Source organism: Diabrotica virgifera, chromosome 2, assembly GCF_917563875.1.
Source record: "Diabrotica virgifera virgifera chromosome 2, PGI_DIABVI_V3a".
Taxonomy (NCBI): Eukaryota; Metazoa; Arthropoda; class Insecta; order Coleoptera; family Chrysomelidae; genus Diabrotica; species Diabrotica virgifera.
Window position 1 is genome coordinate 16805858 of NC_065444.1, and position 23572 is coordinate 16829429.

The 23572-nt window shown below is 33.3% G+C and overlaps 1 protein-coding gene across 1 annotated transcript in view; it reads right to left on the minus strand.

Annotated features, from left to right (window-relative positions):
- Positions 1-6359: 6359 nt before the first annotated feature.
- Positions 6360-23572, minus strand: part of LOC126880624 (uncharacterized) — a 78222-nt gene continuing 61009 nt past the window's right edge. Inside the window, exons 8-11 of the mRNA XM_050644635.1 lie at positions 22291-22531; positions 13758-13891; positions 13507-13656; positions 6360-6587 (exon numbers count right to left, since the gene is read on the minus strand). Coding sequence (XP_050500592.1) covers positions 6439-6587; positions 13507-13656; positions 13758-13891; positions 22291-22531 — 674 coding nt within the window. The 3' untranslated portion in view covers positions 6360-6438. The remainder of the gene's footprint in view (positions 6588-13506; positions 13657-13757; positions 13892-22290; positions 22532-23572) is intronic.

The following is a 23572-nucleotide window of genomic DNA, read 5'->3' on the forward strand; positions in this document are numbered from 1 at the left end:
TTGTGTAGCCTGATTATATTTATTTGGTCGTGGCGACGGTGTTTGCCGGTGTGTTGTCATGGAGGAAGATAACTTTTTTTGCCAAATGTGGTCATTTTTTCTACAATTCGGCATCGAATCATCCCAATAATTTGGCATGGCAGACCTTTGTGACTATTTTGCCCTTCTCAAGGTAATCGACGTAGATCACATCTTGCGAATACCAGAGAGCGGTGGCCATCACCTTTCCGGCCAATAGCTCAGTATTCGCTTTCTTCAGTACGAGTACATTTGTCGGCTGAAGTCCACTGTTTCGACTATTTCTTTGTGTACCAATGAATCTACGTCTTTCGTCGACGGATATAGCAGTCCCACGAATCGGCGTTATTTGTATAACACTATTAACACGTTGCCGCGACAAAAATATATGTTACCACGAAATTCACCCTGTAGGAATAATGGAAAATAGAATTTGACAAGATGTTGATACGTCATATTATAAGGGGTTGTAAACGTGTTACACAATTTGAAAAACATGTCCTCGGTTGCTCAGTAACGGAAGAGATATGGGGTGGTTCTTAACGGAATGTGATGTTATTAGTATTCTCTTATTGGCAGAGAAATAAAAAAAATAGAAAAATCAAATAAGAAGAAATAAAATATTGGGCGCCACTGGTTTCCTTGTGGGAATCATAAATATACAAAAAATAGAATGTAAAAGAAAAGATAGCTAAATCCAAAACTAAACAAAAACATATGTCAATACAAAATATATAAAATACTTATGGCGTGACCTACCTTATCTATGTCTTTACTAATGCAAATCTTTGTTGTGCTTACGAAACAAGAGAAAGGGAAAAGACAATAATAAAAGAAGGTATTTTGCAATGAACCAAACTTTTTTATTGAAACAAAATAAAATAAAATTAAAAAGATCTGTGATCTCTTGCGATTTTACATAAAGAGATCATGTTTACCAAAAAGAAAATGAAAAGTTTACAAAAAAAATACCTTGTGCTAGTCCTGTATCTTCTCTTGGTTGGATTTAAGTCCAAGGCACAGTTCACTTCACTAAATGTCACTTTATAAAGGAATAGATACATTAAAAGTACATCAATGAATGGTTGTTTCCAAAGTTTATAGAAAAACTCTGCCTTTATTTCTTAAAACAAATCGGTACTGCTCGAACAAAAATATTGAAGAACTCATTAGTCCTTTCCTATATTAAATGGGATCAAAAAATATATATAAGCACTCCATGCTTTAACTATGATGTTCGAAACTGCTAACACAAAAAAAGCTTCTAACTCCTGCCCGTATCCGAAAAGATTATATACCGCATTGGTATAAGTAGTCGCGTTCGCCTAGAAATAGCGAAAACGCGGGGGTCTAACTTGCTTAGACTATAGTGGAACACTTTAGCTGCAACACAAAGAATTCTGCAATAAAATTGCGTAATAACTTCACCTTACACAAACTTAAAATGGAAATTTAACCTTTCAGGTGCTGCAACCCTGTAGACCTCCGAGGCTAACTCAAACTTGACTACTTTACAGCTCCAACGTAACTGAATTTTTCGATCTCTCAAACTCAATCCTAGAAACCAAACGAACCTTCCAAAATCATTCGATCTCCCCATCGATAATCGTTCACAACCAATCATAGACTTAAGACACTTACTTAATCAAAATCTTAACCAATAGGAGAATGCAAAATACGCTCTGGGTTAAACCTACTGGTGTAAATCAAAACAGCTCGTCCAATCACCAAAAGAATAAACAAAACGGATTTTAGTAGTTCATGCAACCTTCTTCCCACAAAAATTGCCAAATCAACGAAAAATACACTTGGGCCCGTTGGTAACACTCAAAACCACTTAATCCCGATAAGATAAACATTTTCCACTTTCACAGTCGCCAAAAACACATTAGTGAAAGATTTACAGCTAAAGATCACTTTGGCGGTTTAAAATATCGTAAACACGTGGAGGATAAAAAGTTATCTATTCACGAGAAACACAAGATCGATCTAACACTGTGAGAAACGAAAAAGAATCACAGATGACCTAATTCTACGCAACAACTCAATACAATTTCTGAAACGGATTTAGTATATAGGGTGGAACAAAAATAATAACGATTTCGGACCGTTACATGCTCACGAAACGATGCAGAAACTCCTTCGCATTGCGCTTAAACAACGTCAAATACTGCCCTGAATTGGTTATCGTGTTGGAAGCTTTCTGATGTAAAATTTTATCATCAACTGGTGCTACAGTCCTTCGTAAGCCTTGGCCTACCTCAAAACATTTCCATCCTTCACTGTTGAGTGTCTGTCTTCTCCGTCCCCTTACTCCAATCTCCCTTAAATCTTCTTCCACATCGTCCAGATATCTGAGTTTATTTATCGCATCTTAGGCGGTTTATTTTGACGTTTTTGACGATATCTGCATCAAGAAAAAGTCTGTAGAGTTCGAAATTGTATTGCCTTCTGCACAGATCCTGTTCTCCGCCATATACACTCCTCAATACTTTTCTTTCAAAGAATCATAGTAATTCTTCATCTCAAGTAGTGATGTTGAAAAAGTAACTATTCGTTACAAAGTACTCGTTACTTACGAATACCGAAAGTAACGATTACTATACAGAGAGGCAAATCGTTACTTTGATTACTCTGATTACTTCGTACCAATCGTATCAGAGCGAGTAACGACTATTGTATCTACAACCAGTACACTCGATTACTTTCTAGTTTCTAGACTGACCGGAAAAATGTGGAAATGATAATGTTTCTACAGTTGTTATATCTGTGATAATGTTATATCGGAATACCTATACAAAATACCTGCCTACTGAAAAATACAATTTTCGATTTGATTACCGGTACCATTGTTCGGTACTAATATACAAAAGTAATCATAGTAATCAAAGTAACGAATACTGTAAATGATTACTTGTTATATTGGATTCTTCTTCTTCTTTACGTGCCATCTCCGCGACGCAGGTTGGCAATCATCATTGCTATTCTAATCTTAGATGCTGCTGCTCTGAATAGTTCGGTTGATGTGCATCCGTACAATTTCCTCAAGTTACGTTATATCGGAATACCTATACAAAATACCTACCTACTGAGAAATACGATTTTCGATATTATTACCGGTACTCAAATACAAAAGTAACAAAAGTAATCATAGTAATCAAAGTAACGAATACTGTAAATGATTACTGTATACAAAAGTAACGATTTGTAACGAATACTCGAAAGTAACTATAATCAACATCACTAATCTCGAGTCGTTATGGCCCATGCTTCCGATCCGTACGTGAACACCGAGTATATAGGGCTTTTCATCGATTGTCATTTGTTTCGAGCTTCTGTCATGTGTCACATAATATTAATATAATATCTACGTCATAAGTCTTTGATTTGTATCATTGGTATATAATAACGTATGACGTAGATATATTAATATTATGTGACACATGACAGAAGCTCGAAACAAATGACTCTGAATGAAAAGCCCTATAATTGTTTTATAAAGTTTGCACTTTGTTGCTCTTGATATACATCTCCTTCTTAGGGCCGCGTTTAGGTCAAATGACGCCCTAGGCAATTCTCTAGTAGCCGCCCTTCAAACATGTACCATTTTTGCGAAAAAAAATGCAAGCAGAATTTTATATTTAAATAAGAATGTTAGGTTCTTCAAATAATGTTTGGAAATGTGTTAAAAATATTCTTTGTTTTACGTCAGGCGTAATTTTACATATTGTTACTATTATATGTAAGTGCCCAATGCATGTAAGACTTATATGTAAGACCTGTGCCCAATGCATGCGTTTTAATGCACGATACGTAGAAATTGCCTGTTTGTAGCCGGGCCTACTCGTTCGATTTTAAATGAGAGATGCATTGAAAACATTACTCAAGCACTATGTGTTTATAGCTTTGTTTAACAATAAAAAAATTAATTTTTAGCAATGCAAATAATCAAAACCGATAAAATTTGACATGAACCTTCGAAGTCGGTAAGCAGAATTGCTATTTTATTTTTAATCGAAAGTTATTCGGGTTCAAAAATTGCAATTTTTGGATATTTTGAAAGTTCAACCGCGTTTATCTCGAAAACTATGCATCCTAGGAAAAAACTTTTAACAACATTTTTTGCTTAGAATGACCCAAAAAATAAAAAAAGGTTTGATTTGCTAAGAATCGCTGTTATGTAATTCCTCAAGTTCTTTGTTTATAATAACCTTATCGACATCCGGATCAACTGTTAACCAAAAAATTCGTGTTCTAAGGGACAAAATACACAAAAAAATTGGGTAAGTCCATCTGAATAAAGTAGGCCATTGTACCTTCACTTACCATAACTAGTCACCATTTGAACTACCTACATTTTTAAAAATTCGAGTAAAATATCACCTTTTCGAATATGTAAAAAGATGTTTTCTACGGACAATATTTTTAAAGTTATTCTAAATGTTTATAAACTAGGATTTTTTACTATGTTAGATATTTTTTTATCTTTTATTAATACATTTTGATAGTATCACTTTTCTACTTTCATTTGGCATACGCAGAATTGTCCTATCTTCATTATTTTCTGTCATTTGTTATTGCAAAACAAAGGTCTCTGGGTTAAACAAATAGAATAACTTTTAAACTAATTAATGGATTGGTCTCAAATTTTGAGTGTTTGTTATGTACCCCAATACCCAACTTTAAGTTAAACACTACAGTTCTAAGTTAGTTTTAGTAAAAGTTATTAATAAATAACGATTTTCAGTTATTTTGCAGATTACGAAGGAACAAATAAATTTTTTGATTTTCAAAAATCGTCATTTTGAAGGTTTTGCAATGATCTAACAAAATAAATTTTGTAATTTTATGCCAAGTATTTAAATTTTTAATTGAGTGCAAAAAATGGAAAAAATCACGTTGTTTGCACTAAATTGTTAATAATTAAAAAACGGACGCGAACTCTAGGCATTAAACATGTAGATTTTCATCTTATAGGTCAACAGTCAACAATAACTAAAAAAGTAGTCAGCTATCTCGATATTTCAGTTTCCCGAACATGGTCTATTTCTTGCTTATTTCCCTGGAGTATATCTGTGCGACGACACGAACCTTATCTACTTGTAATAATACAGTTTGAAAATCCCAACTTTAACTCGATGTCCTACTGTAGAAAAGTCAAATCTTTAGGTTCTGCAAAATGTGCAATATTGAAGTGTTCAATGGCCCACCGCCTTTGCTCAGCTGCCGGCGGCCTAATAATCACTAAATTTATGACTTCCGTTCTTTTTGAATGAACAGTGTTAAGATAAGAGAATGCTATGTTTATTTTATTTTTGTTATGAATGCAATTTGTTTTATTCTATTTATAAATGAATGCCCATTTCTATTTCATTGATGGATGAACGTACATACCTACTTGTTATTCGATTTTAATATTTATATACAAATATTTTGTGTACATTATTTTGCCGCCCTCTCACAATTTGCCGCCCTAAGCAACTGCCTATATTGCCTAATGGATAAAGCAGCCCTGCTCTTAGTTGAGGGTCTAGGCCAAAATAACAGCAATTAGCCACGCATATTCTTGTTTTTATTTCTTTGGATGTGTTGTTTTTAGAGTTTATTCCCGAATATCTCATTACTTTTTCTAACGCTGTTAGTTGTAAATGGTTCTGAAATATCTTCTTTTACCCGCACTTTCCATTTTACTTTCCTTATTTTCATTTTAGCTAATTCGACCAATCCTTTTAGTATTCCAAACTCGAGCATAGCCGAATATAATTAGATGTGTCAACAGACGCTGCAGTACGCTGCTTTAAAGTCTACGAAGATGTAATGGCATGTAAAATTTCATTCAGAATATAATCTATCAGTTTGCTTATGTGGTATAGTGTTTATAGTAACCGAACATTATTAATATAACATTGTTGATTAAAAACACTTAATGAGATCATTTAAATTATAACAGTACCTACAATCTATATTTAAAAACTTAGGCTATGAGGGCTTGGTAAAGTACCTATTTGTCCCACTTCTGTACTTGATTGGCAAAATTTAAAATATTTAAATAATTAAATTAAACTCATTATAAACAATGAGACAATGATTCATCTAAACAACAGTTCAAAAGAAATCAGTAAATATTTGTAGAAACCGTGGCAACCCTGCAATGTAAGTCCCAAATGAATTTTGCATCGCTCCTCCGGCTCGCACGCAGCTCAGGTCTATTGTCAGTCTGGTCGTAGTGTAGATACATACCAAGAAGTGTATTCTCTTTTTTTTTTGAAGAAAATAGTAGGCCAAATTTCTCCACATATGGTATTGCTGTTATCTTCAAATTCGTTAATGAAATATAAACAGTTTAATAATAATTTATTATAAAAACACTTAGTGAGATAATTTAAATTCTAACAGTACCTATCCTCTATATCTAAAAATTTATGCTATGAAGGCTTCGTAAGGTACTTGTGAGAACACTTTATCGGCAAAATTTCTCATGAGGATCAACAATTTTTTCTTCAAATGGGGTTTCATCTCCTTCAACAACTCCTGGGAATTCGAGTTGATAAATAAATTAAGTGCGGCTTCTAAAAATGAAAGAAAAATTATAAATAAAAAAAACTCTCATTAACTTTGCAAATTAATGAGTAACTTTTATTTTGTTATCGGTTCATTGATATATCGTTTTTTGAAAATAATATGCGGTCTAAGTCCTGAGCCTAAGGTCCGCTTGCTCATTCGGAGTTCAACTCAACTTCAGCTCCATAACCGAGTTCAAGGCATGAAGTGCGTTGTATTATAGGTGGTACGCACTTCATGCATTGAACTCGGTAATGGCGCTGAACTTGAGTTGAACTCTAATGAGAAAGTGAGCCTAAATAGGGAACATTCTTTTGCAAAAATTATTTTTGACTCATCAAACTAATCTACTCATTCCACCGATTTTCTAATTTTTCGGTGCCGCCCTTGTAAAACGATTTATCTTTACCATCAAAATAGACTTCAGCTTCGGCGATTACTTCTCACTGGAGCAATATTTCTTGCGACGGGGCACTTTTTACTTCATAAAACAGGTGTTAGTCGCTTGGGACCAGATCTGGACTATACGGTGGGTGCGGAAGCAATTAAAAACAAAATTAGTGCTTTTTACCATCGTTTTCATTTACTTGTCACACGGTGCATTGTATTGGTTACACAATTTCTTTAACGAATAAAGCATTTTATTTAAGATTTCAGTCTTCAAACGCCCCAATAAACTAACGTAGTAATCGCTGACAATAATTTCTTGCGAGGCCCAAAATATAGAGGCCATAACCTTTTCAGTGGTTTGTTGTGTCTTTGGTCGCTTTGGATGTCTTTCTCCGGGAGCTGTCCACTCAGATGACTGCCGACTTGATTCCGGAATGAAGTGATGGATCCATGTTTTACTCATTGTGACATAACTACCAAGCGCTAGAAGATGTGTTCAAACAACTGCACTGGGATGGTTTGGGTATAAACATAAACGGGCAATATCTGAATCATTTACGATATGCTGATGATATTGTATTAATAGCAGAAAGAATTGAAGAATTACAAAGAATGATGGAAGAACTAGATAGAGAATCGACAAAGATAGGACTGAAGATGAATTACAGTAAAACAAAAACCATGACCAATCAACAAGAAGAACTAGTAATTACAGTGGCACAAACAAGAATAGAACAAGTAAAAGAGTATATATATCTAGGACAAATCACTAGATTAAATAAAGAAAATCAAACCGAAGAAATAAAGAGAAGAATAAGGTTGGCCTGGGCATCATTCGGAAAACTGTCTTATATTCTAAAGAACAGAAAATACCCGCCATACCTAAAAACAAAAGCCTTCAATCAATGTATACTCCCTGTTTTAAGGTGATACAGTAGCGATCAATAGGTAGCAAAAACGCGTTCCAAGATTGCGGCTGTAATTTTGAATAATTTTTCGAGATATTTGGCACACGTATTCGTAATATAATAAAGAATGGCGGTACAGAGCCCAATTTGAAAAATATAATAATATGTGGAAATTACTCTGTAATTAAATGCAATATTAAAAAAACGAGCCTGTATCGCCATTAAGAAGAACAAAAAATACACTTTCTTCAAATAAACTTTTTTATCCGATGCCTAGATTTTGTGTCATTTTGGAACTACTAAAAATTTTTATTTCATTAGTAGTTCCAAAATGACACAAAATCTAGGCATCGGATAAAAAATTTTATTTGAAGAAAATGTATTTTTTTGTTCTTCTTAATGGCGGTACAGGCTTGTTTTTTTAATATTGTATTTAATTACAGAGTAATTTCCACATATTAATATATTTTTCAAATTGGGCTCTGTACCGCCATTCTTTATTATATTACAAATACGTGTGCCAAATATCTCGAAAAAATATTCAAAATTACAGCTGCAATCTTGGAACGCGTTTTTGCTACCTGTTGATCGCTACTGTATCACCTTAATATATGGCTCTCAGACATGGACGTTTACAAAAGAGAATATGGAAAAAATAGCAAAGACAGAAAGAGCCATGGAAAGACAAATGCTGAGCATTAAATTATCAAAAGCAGACAAAGGTAACACTACTATTGCTATCGATAAAAGTGACTATAATAACAAAACAATAGAATTTTTAAATAACCAAAATAGTGTAACACTAAACAAAGACCCCACAGAAAAATACCGAAAACAAATTAAACTAGCCATTGAAAATTCAAAATCAATACTAAATCCAACAGAACAGAAATACCTTAATATTATGAACCCACAACCCCCTAAATTATACTCTTTTGTTAAACTACACAAACCTGACCACCCAATAAGACCTGTAGTTTCTTTTTATACAGCTCCGTCATATAAACTTTCAAAAAAACTGTCAGATATTATTACAGAATACACTAAATTTTCACCTAAATTCACCGTAAAAAATACACTAGAACTAGTTAATAAAATACAACATTTTCAATTGCCCAACAACTCCAGACTAATTTCATTTGACGTAAAAAATCTTTTTCCTAGTGTTCCTCCTACAGAAACTTTTGTTTTGGTTAAAAACCTTTTAGAACATAATAGTACAAATCCGATCATTGCATCTGAAATTTTACACCTTCTTGAAATTTGCATAAATCAAGACTATTTTGAATTCAATAATCAAATTTACACAAACAACAGTGCAGGACTTATTATGGGTAATCCTCTAAGCCCATTACTATCAGATATATTTATGAACCAACTTGAAACAACAATTTCTAAACACCCCGTATTTAAACAGTTCTTATATTGGTGGAGATACGTGGATGACATACTAGCCTGCTTTACAGGAACTAACAACAACTTGACCAATTTCTATCATACATTAATTCACTTCATAGTAATATTGAGTTCACAATAGAAACAGAACAGAATAATTCCATAAACTTTCTAGATGTAACGATTACCAGACTACACAACAAACATGAGTTCTCCGTATTATATATCATAAACCTACCCATACTGACACAACTATACACAATTCATCATCCCATCCTACACAACACAAATTAGCAGCCTACCATAGCATGATACATAGACTGACAGAAATTCCTATGACAAAAAATAACTTCGAGACAGAACTAAATATCATTAGACAAATAGCAGTAAACAATGGCTATAACGAACAAACAGTTAACAACATTTTAAACCAAAAACTCCATAAGAAAGCCTTGAAGTTAGTGTATCCACCACCACAGAAAAAACCCAGTACCTTCTGCTCTCTCACATATACTGGCAAAATAACAACAAAAATAGCCAGATACATAAAAAAGAGGGGAATAACACCAGCTTTCAGAACTAACAACAACTTAAGCAAACATATTAAAAACAATAAAAGCCGAAAGAGAAAGCAACTACAGAGTGGTGTGTACAAACTAACTTGTGGTGACTGTCCGAAAACTTACATCGGTCAAACTGGCAGAACTTTTGACAAACGGATAGCAGAACACAAAAGGGCTTTCAACAATAGAAAAACAGACACTTCTACATACGCACTTCACCTTCTAGATCATAATCATTCTTTCAATGAAGAGTTTCAAATTCTACATATTCAAAATAAAGGCCTTAAGCTATCACTTTTAGAATCAATTAATAATTACAGGAAATTAATAAATTGAAAAATACAGATATAATTCTGAATGACCAACTCGAGACAAACAGCTCCCCACTCCTCAACCTCTTCAGTTAAAGACTTGAAAAGACAAACACATTGTAAAATATATCACTTGAGAAAGGCACTTTGCCGAAACAGCTGTAGTAATAACATAGTTGTAATAAATTTTGTGGAAGTATAGAAAACAAACGTTTTTCAGTGTTTTATTGTGAGATAAAATGAACTTCCATCAAGTAACGGTCGAATCCATCAATTATTAAATTATCAGACAGGAAAAGAAACGAATGGATCCGTAACAAAACAAAAGTGAAAGACGTCTCTACCCAACTAGCAAAGCTTAAATGGAAATTCGCCGGACACACCCTACGGCAGAAGGATGAAAGATGGACTAAGATGGTAATACATTGGAGACCATGGAACCACAAACGAAAAAGGGGAAGGCCACAGATGCGATGGTCAGATGACCTGAAGAAACACACTGGGTCAAAATGGATGCAAATTGCCCAAGATAGAGAGGCATGGAAGAAGGAAGAGGAGGCCTATATCCAAGGATGGATGTTTAGGGCTGATAAGATAGACATAACTACCAAAAAACGCAGACTTATTCCAATTAAATATGTCCAAACAGCACCGCGACTCATCAATGCATTGTTGTTCTTGTTCTGGTGTTAGAAATCGCTGCACCTATTTGGAAAACAGATTTTTCATACCTAAATATTCGTGTATAATAGTGAAAACGCTACCTACCTTTTGATAACTTTATATCACTAAAGATAGGAAAATCGTGGTTTAATTTAATCATTTTTTCTATCTTATTAGCAGGTATATAAAAGGCACATCCAGTACCAACTAATGTCTTCGATGCGTCTGTATATATATTTATAGTCTGACCAATTCTCTAAGATTGCTCTTAAGATGTTAGTGCTACCTAATACTAATGTTTTCATGGTAACTTGGTCTTACTTTATGTAAAACAGAATGAAAATCTTCAAGTCTAAGCTGTCAATTAACTTAAATTATAATCAAATTTTGACAGACTTCGAAAGGTCTCTCATTCTGCTACATTCAGTTTGTTTATATTGTTATTGTGGTAAACACTTTATTTAGTTATCAAATTTCCATTGAAAATTTCTAGCTAAGGTATATTCTCTTTTATAATTGAGTGGCATTTCTAAAGCTTCTACATGTAAAGCCTTATTTGGAGTTGACTTCATAGCTCCCAAAGCAATTGCGCAGTCCTAAGTTTTGTACAACTTCTACTCTGTTTACAGTATATTTAAGAGCTGAACTACATATACATCCATAATTAATTATAGATCTAAAATATATGATCAATAGAAAATCAGGGAAAAGACCATCGGTACATAATTCGCAAATATTTTACGGCTATCCCTACTTTTTTTGTCTTTACATGGCAAATTACGTGTAGTAAAGTTCTCACTGGTATGGATATGTAAACTTTACTTGACAATGTCATCATTAACTTTAAAGAGATGGCTTTTGAATGTTGTTGGATAACTGTTACTTGTATAATTAATTGCCTTAATAATTAATTCAGTTGATTAATGATAATTTTTACACTAACTATGTATTCAGTGATTTATCTACTGTACAACAAAAACTAATACTCAATCGAGAAAAGAGGAAAAGTAATAAAGTGGTTTTTTAATAATATATTGTTACTATGAAACGATTACAATTTTGAACATCTTTAACAACAAAATACTTGAATAATTGAATATTTTCTGGTGTATTCTCTGCTTGGATCTTCCATAAATAATAAATAATAAATAACATTTTATTAAGTTCACGTATTAAATTAATTATGTATCAAATACACTATCAATATTATTTAATCAACAACTCAAAATATTCCCGATGCCATGTCAAATATTTAAAATTGTCACTGTCTTATCACCATATTCTATTCGACTCAGTGCGTTGTATGACAAAGATAGCGAATGTTCGATGTGGAAAATATCACCACGGACATGGTGTCCATTTTTTTCGAATCCTGAAAAAACTAATAAATATTTTTAAAGGGCGCTTTACAGCTTGCAATTCTACCTGCAAGACGCAAGAAAGTTGCCTAAAGGCATGCGCAGTATGTCGTCAGTTGATTATTGCATGCAACTTCTTGCAATTGCGCGATAATCGGTTTGGTGCCATTTTTTCTGCAAGTTTTCATGCAAGTCTAGGCGAATTTGATTTTTCCACAATATCAAATGTCATTGACGACACGGATTCACGAATACATGCCGATCAGCTGTTTTCTGTTTATTTGTGAAATATATCAACGATTAACGATGGAAATGAATGAATAATGAAATGGCACTTTCTGAGATTCTATAATTATTGTAAATTGTATATTAAGTTACGGAAGCTCTCTCTCCTCTAGCTAAGTACCTTAGGATAATAATTAATTTGTGTTTCACAGAAATAGTATTTCGAAATATAGATTTCTTTGTAATTGTTCAATTTTTCCCAAGGGTTTATTAAAATGTACATTCATTCCTAGAAAATTAGAGTCATTTTCATCATCTACTTGGATAAATTCTTCTGTTGGAGATACATTATTACCCCTCTTCTTGTTCAACTAAGATCTTACTCACCATCTCCGATCTCGGCGTTCTAAATTAGTGACTAAAAGGCTGGCTGCAGCAATAATAATACTTAAAGTTGCTGCTACCGCCTTTTTCCTTTTATATTTGGTTATTTTTGATAGTCTTGGCATTTCGAAATTTACCAAGTTAAATAAACAGCAATAAAGTAATTAAAAAAAACAAAAGTTTATAAGTTAGGTTAAGGGTAAAACTTTCAAATTGCATGCAAGCCGGGTTGCAAGCTGTAAAAGACCATGCAATAGACTTGCATGAAAGTCTTGCATGCAAGAAATTGCAGCAAGTTTTCTTGCAAGCTGTAAAGCGGTCTTAAGAAATTTAAACGCAGAATGAAAGAATAAATCATTATCGAGGGCCGAAAGTCCCTTAGAATAAATATAAAGTTTCTTTTGAATGAGATATTTAAAATTAAAAATCACACTACATTTTCACTTAGTTTTACACCCCTGTAACTTATTAAAATAAACATTACAGAAGTTTTCAGGAACTTTCGGCCCTCGGTAAGAACATAATCTTTCATTCTGCGTTTAAATTTTTCAAAAATACTTGTTAGTTTTCTCAAGATTCGAAAAAAATGAATCCCATTTAAATAGCATTGAAGCCGAAAGTTCGTACCCATTCCCTTAATAATCTTTATTAATAGCTAATAATAGCCTGTGGTACCTAATTACCAGTAAAAAATCAAAATATGTTATGGCTAAAAGGAATATTAACTTACGTAGAACAGTATTTCCATTATGTATACCATCAACTCCCATTTTAATATCTTTAACACTGAAATCCATCTTCATTTGTTGCACTATGAGATAAGTTTTATCATTTATCACTCTTGGTGATCCTTTTAGGTATACCTTGATCTTTACTCCCTCTAAAAATAGCAAAGAATATAAATATTATTAACCATTCATGTTTAATCTAACTTATTCTAAAGTCTTATCAACCATATCACTATGAAGCTGTATATCTTACCATACTCTCCCCAATAATTTCCTCCTCCAGAAGCTTGTACCAATATGAGAACTCCACTGGATTCGTATCTTGCTTTGGCTGTAATCTTTGGTATGTACATGGTAAACTGGTATTGGTTTGTTTCTATATCCGACCTAAAAATACACAATAATTAAATTGCGTGTCAAATTTTATCTTCTCCTACATATATGCTTGTTCAATTGAAGCGTATAAATACGAAGATATTATCTTCTTCTTCTTGTGCCACTTCTATCTGAGATTGGAAATCATCAAGGCTACCCTGACCTTGTTTACTGCTGACCTAAAAAGTTCATTAGTGGTGCAGCCAAACCACTCTCTCAAATTGCGCAACCATGACATTCTTCTACGGCCTGGATTCCGTTTTTCTTCTATTTTTCCTTGCATTATATTTTGAAGTAATGCGTATTTATGACCTCTCATCAGGTGACCCAAATACTCGAGTTTTCTTCGTTTTATGGTTAACAAAATTTCTGGGTCTCTCCTATCGTTCGTATTACTTCAAGATTTGTGATTCTTTCAACCCAACTTATCTTCAGCATTCGACGGTAGCACCACATCTCGAAACTTTCAATATTTTTTGTGTTGTTCTGTTTGAGAGTCCAGGCCTCTACACCGTATAATAGCGTGTTAAATACGTAGCCTCTTCGCATTCTTAATCGTAGAGGGATGCTTATATCTCTGTTGCAGAAGAATTTTCTCATCTTTATGAAGGTGGCCTGGCAATTTCGAAGATAATATACACTTGTTCAATGGAAACAAGTCAATAATTTTTTGTGTGCTGAAGGTTTGCACCATTGCAAATACATATAAAGGAATGGACAGAAACTTTAAGCGTGGAAGATATGATACCAATGGTAAGCCACGGCCAGGTGCTTTGGCTTTGGGTACTGCATCAACAGAGAGTAATGTGGCATCTATGAAAAGCTTAATTAGAGAAAAACTTTGAATTTAAATCAGAGCAAAAAAGCTTGCGAATGGTTTTGTATTTGCAACATGCTATCATGGAGCATAAGAAAATCGGTAATGACTTTCTTTCGTCAATAATTTCTAGCGACGAAATTTGGTGTCAATATTTTGAATCATCCACGTAATCTTTCATCGATGCAATGGAAACATGCAAATTTTCTCTCACTAAAAACGCTTAAAACTCAACCTTCTGTATGCAAGGTCATGGTAAAAGTTTTTTTTTAACATAAAGGACCCTTGAGCATAGAGTTCAAATTACATAATCTAGAGTGCATTTCAATGGAAATTTCTACAATGTAACTTTGTACAAGCCCCATCAAGCAATAAAATGAAAACATACTGGAAGCTCTCACTTGGGGTCATTCTTCTGCACGACAATTCTCGGCATATTGTGGTCAAAATAGTGAACTCAAATGACCAATAAAAGAAAAGGAGGATATTGGAGCATCCACCCTATATGTAAATAAAACAGTAGCATTATCCTATAAAGGAGCTCTTCAACCTTTGCCTCTTAATAACAGCCAGATCAGTACCGTTGATTCTGTAAAATTTCTTGGTATTTTTTTAGACAGCAACCCCAAATGGTCCCTTCATATCGATTCGTTAAGTAAGAAACTCGCCTCAGCTTGCTATGCAATACGATCTGTCTCAAGGGAAATCAATTTAGCATCTTCTAAAATAACATATTTTTCGTTGTTCGAGTCTCATCTTCGATATGGTCTTCCTTTTTGGGGTTCTAGTACAGCTGCTCAATTTGATGTCATTTTTAGATTGCAAAAAAGAGCAATAAGATATTTGTTTGGCCTCAGAAGATCTACACATTGCAGAAGTTACTTCAGAGATCACGAAATTTTAACACTTCCATCTTTATATATTCTAGAAACGGTTTGTTTAATTCGTAAACACCTTCATGTCTTTCCATCAAGGCCCAATCATCTTTACTCCTCCAGAAATTCAATCTTTGATATTTATTTACCGATTCCATCCACTGAGTTAGTAAAGAAATCTATATTATATTCCGCAAAGAAACTGTACAATCATCTTCCGTTACAACTTAAATCTGCAACATCTTTCCCTAAGTTCCGTAAAATGACAAAAGCCTATCTATCCAAAAGACCATATTATTCAATAGAAGAATTTCTTAATGAATAACTAAGAAAATTGGGTTCCATACGCAGTAGCATAAACCTGTCAGTTCCTTATGTTGTACCTATTTTATTTTATTTGTTGTATGTTCAATTTGCAATTTATATATTGTTATATTTCTATTTGATATGAAAATTAAATTTTGATAATTATAAACAGAATTCAATTTAATATAAAATATTTTCAATTTTCTCAACCACGGGCATATAAATTTAGAACAACCTGTATACAACAAATTGTTATATTTAATTTTAAGAAGTGATTAAAAGAAACTCGGGACAATGCGCTTAGAACAAACAAAGTGAATGGCGCGTACCATTATCGTTGTTCGCGGAAGGTTCGATCATTAGCCTATGCTAAATAAAACTCAAGTGAAATCGATAATAGGTCATTATCGTAGTTCGCGGAAGGTTCGATCATTAGCTTATGCTAAATAAGACTCAGTTGAAGTAGATAATAGATAATTAAATTTTGTAATTAGTAGAAAGTAATTTTAGAATGGGAATTAACTATTTTTCTTTTGAAATCCATTAAGCATATTTAGAAAGATTAAAAATTGGTTTTGAGGAATACTGCGAATGAGAGTTGGTGGTGGAAGTTTGATTTGTGAATCTGGAAGGGATATTTAGAAAGTAGGGGAATGAATGACAAATAGAGATCAGAATGTTTTGAGCTGTCGAGAAGTGAAGTCCAGTAGTAGACGGTAGTGTACGGAGAGTGAGAAAGCCGGTGTAGTTCCGTGAGTGTGGAGTATCTATCGTGGAACGAGAGGTAGGCCAGGTTGAGAGTAAAAGAACCTCCTTGAGCCAAGAGTTCCCGGTAGCTGATTGCAGTTTCGAAAAAGGTAGAACACAGCATCACGACAGAAGCAGGAAACGAGAGCTATACGAGCTAGTTTCAGAGGAGAACATTACTGGAAGACAGGACGAGGTTTTTGATTGCAGCCAAGGATAGCAGGAAACGGGTCTTGTGTGAAGACATTCTCAGTTCACCAGAAAAAGGTCAGTCTCATTTGTTTGGACATGAATGTATGGGTTTTTCGTATTAAATACCACATTTAAAATTGAAGAAACATAATCAATAATATCAGAAAAGCTTCATCAAACTTAAATAGAATTATTGCTAATAAATCATAATAGTTAAATGTTAATAAAAACTTTCAATTGGAAACCAAAAGGAAATAAGATTCCCATGTGTAAATATTATGTTTAAGAATAATAAGATATAGCAAATATTAAGCAGTGATTGCCATTTAAATAAAATAAACAATATTTTGATTACAATTGTAACCCATATGTGTTATTATTTTACTCTTTTCTTTCCTATCCCGATTAGGAACCATTGAGAAATACTTAGAAGCCACGTATGTAAGTAATTAATTTTATAAAAAGCCCTGAGATTGAAAACATATTGATATGTGATCTGGTAAATTAATTAGATTATTATTAATGCATTGATTAAATTAAATGACATATAAAAATATTATCTCATATCAATAATCAAGATCACATCAACTGTCGTCCAACGTGGAAAGCATTGTAAAGTATTTCTAGTGGCAAATTTGAAGGATAGAAAGAGTAAAGCCGGTATTTGAAGATTTATATGCCTGTGGTAAAAAGTGAGATACTTACATTTGATAACATAAAATTTTAGATCTCTTTAGGTACAAATTTTACATAACTGATTTAATATTTTATTTTTACGATATTTACATTTGATATATTTATTGACAATTTATAATATTTGGGTGAGAAAAAGTCGTCTTGGTAACATACTAGTAAAATTTCATATTTGGCGGGGATAGTACTTCTTGAAAACAAATGTCTGTGACAAGAAGCCAAAGCAAAGACAACAAAAAAACAAAAAGAACATTCAGACCAAGAAGATATTTTAGACACGACAATCATGGCATCAGAACAGCAAGAATTATCAGGAATAGATAAACTATTACAACTGATGCAACTCCAGTCACAAAAAATGGATGAAGCAAAAAGGACAATGGATAAAAATCAGGAAGAAACATCAAAGAAAATGGATGAAACACAGCAAAAAATGGATGACAATCAAAAGGAAACAAAACAAGCAATAGAAGAGAACAATAAGAAAATAGAGGAACGCATAGAAAAGTATGAAAAGGAAATAAAAGGATGTTTGACAACAATGAAAAACGAGATAGAACAGCAAGAAATGAAAATTAAAGATCACATGCAAGAACAAGAAATTAGAATGAAGGACCACATGAAAGAACAAGAAATGATAATTCAAAACAAAATGGAGGAGTTAACGAATGGCCAGAAAAAGGAACTAGAAAATTTGGAAAATAAGTTAGAAAATGCTATTCAAGTAGACAGAGAAGAAGTGGAAAAAAGAATCACAGAAATAGAAAAACAAGTCACCGAAAACAGGACGCAACAGAATGTCGGAGAAAGAAGAGAAATGGTTATACATAGCACAGATGACGTGAAGATAAGGTTTGGCGGGGATGTAAGAAGATTACACCCAGTGCCGTTCATAAATAGCCTGAAAAAGAAAATACAGCACATCGGAAATTTCGAAACAGCAAAAGAAACTATCAGAAACCATCTAAAATATGAAGCAAGCCTATGGTTCGATTGCAAAGAAGAAGAATTTGACAGTTGGCAACAATTTGAACAAAAATTTTTGAATTATTTCTGGGGAAAAGTCCAACAATTGGAAATTAACAAGGAATTGCAAAATGGGAAATACAATGATAGGATGGGTATATCAGAAAGGACATATGCTTTGCAAATTTACAATAATGCAAAACATTTACAATATAATTACTCATCGGAACAATTAGTCGAACTGATTGCAAGACATTTCGAGGAAACGCTGGAAGACCATATCACATTGCAAAACTACAAAGACATAGATAGTTTATGCCAATTTCTACAAATAAGAGAATCACGTCTAAGAGAAAGAAAATCAAGAAAGTCGCGAGAAGATTACAGGCCCCGAGAAACACAAGATTACAGAGATAGAAATCAAAATAGGAGGGACTATACAAGACGAGATTTTAATCCCAGAAGGGAAAACGAAAATAGAGACAACGGAAGAGGAAATTATGAACAAAGAAATAGGCAATGGAATAAGGACAGAAATCGAGAATACCAGAGTAGAAACATCACACGCTCAAATCAAGAAAACAGAAATAATGGTAGACAAAATGAACAGGGATATCGAGAAAACCGAAACAGATCCGACAGACCAAGAGAAAATAGAAGAGAGGTAAATAATACCCAGACAGAAGAATATGACGGAGAGAGAAATTATGACGAAAATATAAACAACAATGAGCAACCGGCGTCTTTTCACGACGGCGCTCACTAAAAACAAAAAAACAAACAGGAATCTTTTGTCACCCCAAGGAGTTTATTAAATTGGCAGGAAACAACGAAAAGAAAAATGGAATTAATTTAAAATTTGTGGATGGATTTATCAACGAGACACCAATTAAAATTATGATAGATACTGGATCGGAAATAACATTGGTCAACAGAAAACTAATAGAAGAAGTTAACTTAACAAATTTAATTTACAAAATACCTAGGGTAAATTTAGTGGGCGCAAACAAACGGACATTGGCAACTATAAATGAAGGCATACGAGTAATGGTACGACTGGGTAAGAATATGTATGCACTACAATGTGTAATAATGCCAAATATGTCACATGACATGATAGTAGGAGTTGACGAATTGGCAGAAAAACATGTAGTGATAGATTTTAAAAATAATACGATGAAACTAACAGAAGAAAAAGAAAAGGAACAGGACAAGGAACAGGAGAAACAAAATACGGACGAATCAGGTAAAGAACAAACAGTGGAAATGAATTTGGCAACGAAGCAAGGACAAAGAAGAAAAGGGAGAAAAAGTCAGAAAAAGACAAAAGAAAATGAAACCTGTGGCTCCTCAAAAGAAGAGTTGAGCCCAGAAGAAGAAAAATTGAGAGTATCAAAAGCAAAAGAAAACTGGGATTCCTCAAAAGAAGAGATGAGCTCAGGAGAAGAAGAAATAAAGCTAACAAATGAAAGCGAAAAAGATATGATCGAAACAGTGGCATTTGAAGAGGAGGCATATGAAAACGAGGATGCAGAATACACGGTAAAAGTATGTGAAAAATCTGAGGAAAAAGACATAAGATTGATATGGGAAAAAGGGAAAGACAACATAATAGCCGACACTCTAACACAGGATGAGGACACTGAAAATAAGGAAACAATTACTCTACAGGTGGGACTAATTAGAGTAACACAAGAAGAAGGGGTATAAGACGTAGATTAAAGTAAGGAAATATACAGGGAGTTGGTTTTGCCTCGAGAAAATTTATTTAAAAATGCAGATAAATTTTATCGAATACAAGGCGGGGATTTGTTATATTTCTATTTGATATGAAAATTAAATTTTGATAATTATAAACAGAATTCAATTTAATATAAAATATTTTCAATTTTCTCAACCACGGGCATATAAATTTAGAACAACCTGTATGCAACAAATTGTTATATTTAATTTTAAGAAGTGATTAAAAGAAACTCGGGACAATGCGCTTAGAACAAACAAAGTGAATGGCGCGTACCATTATCGTTGTTCGCGGAAGGTTCGATCATTAGCCTATGCTAAATAAAACTCAAGTGAAATCGATAATAGGTCATTATCGTAGTTCGCGGAAGGTTCGATCATTAGCTTATGCTAAATAAGACTCAGTTGAAGTAGATAATAGATCATTAAATTTTGTAATTAGTAGAAAGTAATTTTAGAATGGGAATTAACTATTTTTCTTTTGAAATCCATTAAGCATATTTAGAAAGATTAAAAATTGGTTTTGAGGAATACTGCGAATGAGAGTTGGTGGTGGAAGTTTGATTTGTGAATCTGGAAGGGATATTTAGAAAGTAGGGGAATGAATGACAAATAGAGATCAGAATGTTTTGAGCTGTCGAGAAGTGAAGTCCAGTAGTAGACGGTAGTGTACGGAGAGTGAGAAAGCCGGTGTAGTTCCGTGAGTGTGGAGTATCTATCGTGGAACGAGAGGTAGGCCAGGTTGAGAGTAAAAGAACCTCCTTGAGCCAAGAGTTCCCGGTAGCTGATTGCAGTTTCGAAAAAGGTAGAACACAGCATCACGACAGAAGCAGGAAACGAGAGCTATACGAGCTAGTTTCAGAGGAGAACATTACTGGAAGCCAGGACGAGGTTTTTGATTGCAGCCAAGGATAGCAGGAAACGGGTCTTGTGTGAAGACATTCTCAGTTCACCAGAAAAAGGTCAGTCTCATTTGTTTGGACATGAATGTATGGGTTTTTCGTATTAAATACCACATTTAAAATTGAAGAAACATAATCAATAATATCAGAAAAGCTTCATTAAACTTAAATAGAATTATTGCTAATAAATCATAATAGTTAAATGTTAATAAAAACTTTCAATTGGAAACCAAAAGGAAATAAGATTCCCATGTGTAAATGTTATGTTTAAGAATAATAAGATATAGCAAATATTAAGCAGTGATTGCCATTTAAATAAAATAAACAATATTTTGATTACAATTGTAACCCATATGTGTTATTATTTTACTCTTTTCTTTCCTATCCCGATTAGGAACCATTGAGAAATACTTAGAAGCCACGTATGTAAGTAATTAATTTTATAAAAAGCCCTGAGATTGAAAACATATTGATATGTGATCTGGTAAATTAATTAGATTATTATTAATGCATTGATTAAATTAAATGACATATAAAAATATTATCTCATATCAATAATCAAGATCACATCAATATATTTTGCAATAAATTGTTTTTGTCTTGGCTTTTATATCTTGTACTGTACATCATTGACGATTTATTTAATTTTAGTAAATTGTAGTTGTTATTTGTTATTTATATTATGTTTTTCTTATGACTGTATGTAAGCTTTGTCCATAAAATTGTAAAAATTTTCAGTGACAATAAAGCATATTTCTATTCTATTCTATTCTATCAGCATCATCAATTAGCCTATATTTGTGCACTGATGAACGTAAAACTCCTGTAAAATTTTACTGGAAAAATCCATCCTATAGTCCTGATTTATTGCCTTGTGATTTTCACATTTTGGGCCACTGAAAAATTGTTAAAAGATAATCGTTTTCAGTTTGACGAAGAAGAACAAGAAGGAACGACTTAGACTTAGATAAAGGATGGAGAAGACGGGGAATAAATAAATACATAATAGCTTTATTATCCAACAGTTTCCCATTTCTAGGGAAGGATAGAGGAATCTTTTGAGGCAGGTTAAGGCTCACAGAGAGTTACTGCGACTAACTGATGATGGTGATAATCTGAATTATAGTAATGACTTGCAAATATTACATGTTCATAAAAAAATATTATATTTACCTTACAGCGGTGACAGTAAGATTGCTAACTCCAAACGCTTCTATATCTCTAAAAATTGCTCGGTAACCATCAGGACCCGTTCCCAAAGCTAGTTGAATCTGATCTATAAGTATTGGTTCCGGATCATAAATATCTAGTTCGGGAATACCTCTTCTAAGGTTAGCAATCAAGAAATTCGTGGATTGTCTCAGGCACATGTTTAAATTTTTATCTTCTTTGTAGCATTTTTTGATGAAATAATCTGAAAATATAAAAATGATTAGATACCTAAGAAAAAATCACACAGAAAAACATAAAGGTAAATTAAGAGAATATTTTGCAATTTTAATCTTGCGATCACTACAATACTTTACTATTTATATTGATATTCTAGGACACTATACTAAATTTACAATCAAGATGCAGTAGAAATAAACACATCAAGATACGTTAAATCATGATTTGGGATTTACAATATATATACTGTTGTAAAATTTTATGGGAAAACTTTAGAAAATAAATTTATATCAGAGACCACGAGATCATAGATTTTCATCGCCCTGTATATGACCAAAAATTGTAAATATTTTAAGTTAGCTAGTAACCAGTGTTTTCGCGTAAGGTGAAATCGTTAAGTGATTTGTTAATGGTTCTTTGAACGGATATACAATTATGCGGTAAAAATTAGAAAGTACATATATTTCGCGTTGGAATCGACAATAGGACATTTGTAAATGATTCGTAGTTAGAGAGACAATAAACAAAATTATTGAGTTTAGAATATAAGGTTTTTTGTTTAGCATATTGAAACAACGCAAAGTAATTTGGTATCTCCTAGAATTTAACAAAATGGAAAAGTGGTATACAAAATAAATGGGTTCTTAAAAAATGAAAACATGGATGTAGGGGTAGACAGGATGTTTGTGATTGGCGGAGGATAATGGATGGAAGGGATGAGAGTGTTGAGTCTGATTTTGAGGAAAGAAAAAATGGGCACTGTGTAATTAATATCTGGAGAGGACAGTCCAGTTTTTAAAAAGTGAGAAGTCGGTGTAAAGTGGTGAGATTGGCCTTTGCGAGCAGATCGTGGTGAAACGAAATCGTTGACCGAGTTGAGAAATTAATTTTCCTTTGTGTCCGAAGAGATTCCTGTGTTCTGTCTAGAACGAGTAGCCGGTGGGTATCAATTTGCACAAGATATCGAGCAGAGAGAAAACTGAATAGAGATTTCGAGCGAGTCCCGTTGTTTGTTTGTTGGTGAAGCAGTTTGGACGAGAAGGACCTTTCGCTACATCCTAGGAGC